This window comes from Amblyomma mixtum, chromosome 5 (assembly GCF_055824585.1).
Source record: "Amblyomma mixtum isolate Tamu chromosome 5, ASM5582458v1, whole genome shotgun sequence".
NCBI classification, from domain to species: domain Eukaryota; kingdom Metazoa; phylum Arthropoda; class Arachnida; order Ixodida; family Ixodidae; genus Amblyomma; species Amblyomma mixtum.
The window spans coordinates 123,454,181-123,459,389 of record NC_143016.1 but is presented as its reverse complement, the minus strand read 5'-3'; the positions used below and the strand labels follow the sequence as shown (position 1 = coordinate 123,459,389).

The following is a 5,209-nucleotide window of genomic DNA, read 5'->3' as shown; positions in this document are numbered from 1 at the left end:
CAGTCCTGTTTCTCCGTACCCTACAGCTTCTTTCCGCTCGGTAGTTTCAAGCGTGCTTCACTCTGCCCCCGCCCATAAGCCCTTCTAGGAAGATGCATCAGAACAACACAGCAGCCAGCTGTTTCTTCACAACATGTCGGGCTTTTATCTTAAATTATCTTTTCTGATCGCCCACAAATTAAGTGCAAGCATATTTCTCTGATCCTTTTTTTTGTCATATGTAGATAACTCGGAAGCAGGAATGCATTCCTTCAGCTGTTCAAGCTCTCCCTATTGTCCATTAACGGTTCGTTTATGCGCAGTCTCTCTGCTTTTGCTTTAACTTAGCTCTTTTAGTTATATAACTTGATAGTGCCCTGTTCTCTATAAGGCACTTTTATTGCGCTTCTAACTCTGGCATTCCAACTTGGAATTCTGTTCAAGATGGCATCATTTTCAGCGCTCGGTACGCGTATAACTCTTCCTGACAACACCAAGTTTGAGGCGGAACCTGCGGAAGTTCCTATCGGCTCTTTAGAACTAACTCTTGTTAACGGCCATCCTGTTCCGTTCTCGTATTACCCTTGGCCGCAAGTCCTAATGGTATAAAATGGAAAGCAAGGTACCGTTTCTTATTCTTAATCGTTTTCCTTCTATAAAGGCCAGTTCGACGATCGCTGCACATTTTAGTGTAGCATGATATACCATTCCGATGCCAACCCCGCGCTGCAAATGTGGCAAGCCATTTTCCTCCCAGGGCTATCTTGCATGTTGCATTCTGGAAGGATAGCACTGCGGATTTCTTCTCTTTAAGACCGACTTAGAGATAGGCACACAATAATAATAGCTTTCAGTCAATTTCAGTAATATAATCAAGCGAAAGCATACGCTGGTCATGCCAGAGCACGAACCACAAACGGCCAGAAGAGCGGCAATGAAGGGGGGCCCGACGAAGGGCCTTGAATTACGCGCGCAAAAGGCATCATCCTTGTTCACAGGGCGCCCCTATGCGGCTTCCAAGCGCGGAGACGCGACGGAGTTCTCAGGGTGTATTTGAGCAGGCTGAATTAAAGGGACACTGAGGAGAAATTGAAGTTGACTTGCATCGACAGAATACCAGCTCCTGATTACAAAAACGCCATTCATACTGACAACAAAGCTCCTGTAACATAGAAAAGAGCAAGAACCAAAATACAGGTATCGCCGCCACAGGCCAAACTCGCAAGTACAAGCTTCATGGCGTCATAGGACAAAACAGTGTTGCTAGAACCAATAGTTCTAGCAACACTAGGACACGAGAAGCTGAGGCGCAGCAAATGCATGCGCAAATCTCCTTGACGTCGTCAGATGGCGCCACGTACCCGATAGCTACGCGCGCTCCTGCAGCGCCGGGACCAATCAGCGCTTGCTCTCAGCGGTATGGGGGCTCCCGGTATTCCGCTAACGGTAACAAGGTACACGGTATGCTAAAGGGGTCTATTTGTGAGAACTTCGTTGACCACTTCGAGAACGGGATCCATTGTAACGCTGGCAAAACGCCGGTGCAAATGTAAACGAAGCGACGGCCGCAATAGCCGATAGATGCCTTCAACGTGCGGCCGGCGGTAGCTTTCTTTTCGGCTGCTGCTGGGCCGCACTGCTGGCCGCCAGAAATCACGGAGTCTGCGTTACGTCATGTGAATGTCATGTTTCACGTCACTTAGTTCTGTGTCGCCATAGCAGAATCCCAAGTTTGAATCAGAGCGGCGGGAAAAACTATTTCAACTTCGAATCCAAATTTCTTAGAAATAAATGCATCTTTCGCTGCCGGCCAAGTGGCACCAAAGCCATGAAATGCCGAACTATCGGATTTTGCTATAAAAAAAATATTGATAGAGCTGTCCTCAGTGTCCCTTTAATATAGAAGGCACTCGTGCTGCACTCCTTACAGTCGTTGCATTTTTTTAACTGGGTAGCCATGGGAGATACATCATTTTGCATATAGGACAGAATAGGCAAGATAAACGTCAGGAACTGAGCCTGTCACCTATTTCTGATTGTTAAGGGTTAACAAGCGCTTTAAAATTAAAAGCCAACAGCATCAAAATGACGAAATATTTTTTATTTACAGTTGATTATTATTCATTGTGGTTACTCATTAAACACAGGGATGGTACACATCGTATCGATGTCGGGACAAGACCTCGGATATCTCATCTCCGGCTCAACAGTTGTATCATGATCATCTTCATTGCGCATTCCCTCCTCCTTTCTTAGTTGAGCGCAAATAAGTACTTAGCCTTTTTCACGGCCAAAAAAAAAACTGTCAAACCTCAGAAACCGAGAACGCAAGCTGTCAACACCTACGTCTCGCATTCACCGGAAAGAAAAACTACACCTTTCTGAAGAAACAGGCAGACTTCCTGCATATCGTGCACCCATAGCGAAAACCCCGAAATCGTTTTACCCTTGTTCGCTATGCCATTGAGCAAGCAGTTTGTCGCAATAGACACTCTCTCTACGAAGGAGCCACTCATCTCCCAGCAGCTCTCTCCACCTAACCCGGTCACAATGAAGTAAACAAGAACAAAAATGAGTTAATTCCCTCTGCGCGCCCTTGCAACGACTTAGCACGCTCTGCCAGTCGTCGTCATATAAAAGCGACGCCGCAAAGTCGATTAGCACCAACAAATAACGCTTGTGACTGCTTCGCCGCTCGGATAATACAGCATCCTTCTATCAACTGCGACACGCACGCCGTAGTTTCAGAGAAGTTTAAATGTTTCCTCAGGTGAGGCCTTTCTTTTTTATGTACCAATTCGGCATGTGCCAACTAGACAGTCTTCGCTAAACATTTTCCACCGATTCTATTCTTATATCCAACAGTAATAAGTGTATGATACGAAGTGTTAGGAAAATCGGTATCACTAAGCTGAGAAGTCTAACCATAAATAACAGCTAGCAGAACATTCTATCATACAGAGTGGGCAGTTCCTAAGGAAATATTGAATCTCTTCAGCGCTCGTTTCATTATGTACTCCATGGCATTCTTATTACGCAACTTCTCGTAGGTTTTCCACGTAGAATAGCATTCCAGATGGTGCAGCAGCGGTTCTTTTCATTGACCTTCAGTCTGCATGCAGATTACCTCCAAGCAGTGCAGATTGTCTGCTTCTCGCTGTAAAATGTCTTACCCTCCTCATACCAAATCCTTCTTTTCTTTCCCAAGCATGCACCAAAACACAATCGTGATCATGTCCGGCATTCCTCGACAAAAATTTTGCACATTGAAAAATTGTAAGGTACTTATACTGAATTATCGAAGGTAATGCTCCATTCTTACTATATGTAGCAAAATCTTTCTTTTAAACTTTTTCCATCCCTCGCATCGAGCTCTTAAGACTGCCATAAAAAACCAATGAGGACAGCTTCTCACCATAGCAAAAATCTTAACAGCAAAAAAAAAAAAAACTCAAGCGGGCCTGCGTAGACCTGAGGATATATTGATGGTTATTTTCAAATCTTCCACTATATGAAAAAATTACGTTGATAAACTCTTTCTTGTTCAAAAATGCTTTTCTCCAGAATTGTTGAGTATGGGGCGCTTTCCTGCCGGCCTTGCTTTGCCAAATAGCAGCTACGCTTATGCTGTCATTATGAAAACATGCTGCTGTATCAACACTTCATCGGCTCGAACAGATAAAACTACTCGTCGCCTGCCTTGTGGTCAGCACGTTCGCCCTACAGGACCACCAAGGTGCAGCTCCGTACCAGAACCCCGGATACGGTGGCTACTTCCCATCAGCAGCAGCCGCTCCTTACAGAGGCTACGTCGACTATGCCACGGTACGTGACTGAAACTTGTGTTTTGTTTCCTTTACAATCAGCCATTGTAAATAAAATGCCACATTTGGTGCGCACACGAAATCTTCCCTTTCTTTTCATTATTAAATTTTTATCCCAAGCACATATCGTAGCCTGTGTCATTAATAACCTCATATCCTCAGGGAGAGGATAACCAAGCAACACGAGGTTCATTCTTAAGATAATTGCCAGTGTCAGCATTTGGAGGAAATTATGAACCCCCAGCAAGAATCGTGGTTCTCTCTTTTCGGAGTGTCTACCATGTACTAGGTAGCAGAATGTCAAATAGAAATCCAGCAACAATCCCGTAGGGCACATCCTCCAATCACCCGAGCTCCTTAACGTAGTCGCCAGATCCATTTTATGCACCTTCAACAACTCGCATCTGCAGCTTTACGTGGTTTCACGTTTTGTTCCCGCAAGCGCATAAAGCTACTTACAAAGAAAATATTCAAGCATGATTGATTCAGGCACTTCAAAGTAAACCGCGCGTAATTGTCAGCGTAGAATAATGCATTTTTAGAGTGGAGTTCTGTTGATACGAATGCACTCTTATACTCACGCAGCCGCCTCAGCCGTACAGCTTCGGCTACGACAATGTGGACGAGTACGGCAACCGCCAGTTCCACAGCGAGCAGGGTGATGCCAACAACGCAAAGACCGGCTCGTACGGCTACCGTGACGCAAACGGCCTCTACCGCCGGGTCAACTACGTAGCCGACGCAAACGGATTCCGTGCCACGGTGGACACCAACGAGCCAGGCACCGCTCCCGGTGCCAGCGCCGACGCGGTTTTCAACGCTGCACCGGTTGTCCCGCCGACCCCTGGCGGAGCCGTAGGTTCAACCGCCGGAGTCGCCCCATTTGCCTACGGGGCTAGGGGTGCAGCGCCAAACTACAGCAGCGGTTACAATGGGTACGGTGCATACGGATACGACCCGTACGGTCGCAACTCTGGTGCCTATGGCTACGGCGGCTACGGTCCCTACGGCTCCTCTTCCGGTGGGCCAACGCTGGGTGGATATGCTTACGGAGGATACGCTTCACACGGCCATGGTGCCCCTGCCTATGCTGCTGGCCGCTATGCGCCGGGTGGCTACGGGGCTGCCGCTGGATGGGCTGCAGGTGAATATGGCTACCGCCGCCGATAGTAAATGCTGTTGTAGAATTTATTAAATACCTTGCCGAATAGAAGCGGATGACTGGCGCTGAGTGAAAGGTTCATACATTTAATTGCAGTTTTGTTTTTCGTGATACCACTGTACTGCGTCACATCAATTTTCACACTCCGCATTCAGTGTCGAAATAACACTGTTCTCATGTTTTATCCAATGAGACCAGCGTGTATGAACGGACTGCAAGATGCCGTGTACTTGCAAAGTGATCT

At 46.7% G+C, this 5,209-nt stretch overlaps 1 protein-coding gene across 1 annotated transcript; it reads left to right on the top strand.

Annotated features, from left to right (window-relative positions):
* Positions 1 to 2,737: 2,737 nt before the first annotated feature.
* LOC149343587 (uncharacterized) lies at positions 2,738 to 4,973 on the top strand. Its single transcript, XM_089547024.1, has 3 exons — positions 2,738 to 2,749; positions 3,658 to 3,804; positions 4,389 to 4,973. Exons 1-3 carry the CDS (start codon positions 2,738 to 2,740, stop codon positions 4,971 to 4,973), a joined length of 744 nt encoding a protein of 247 aa, XP_089403150.1.
* Positions 4,974 to 5,209: the final 236 nt, after the last annotated feature.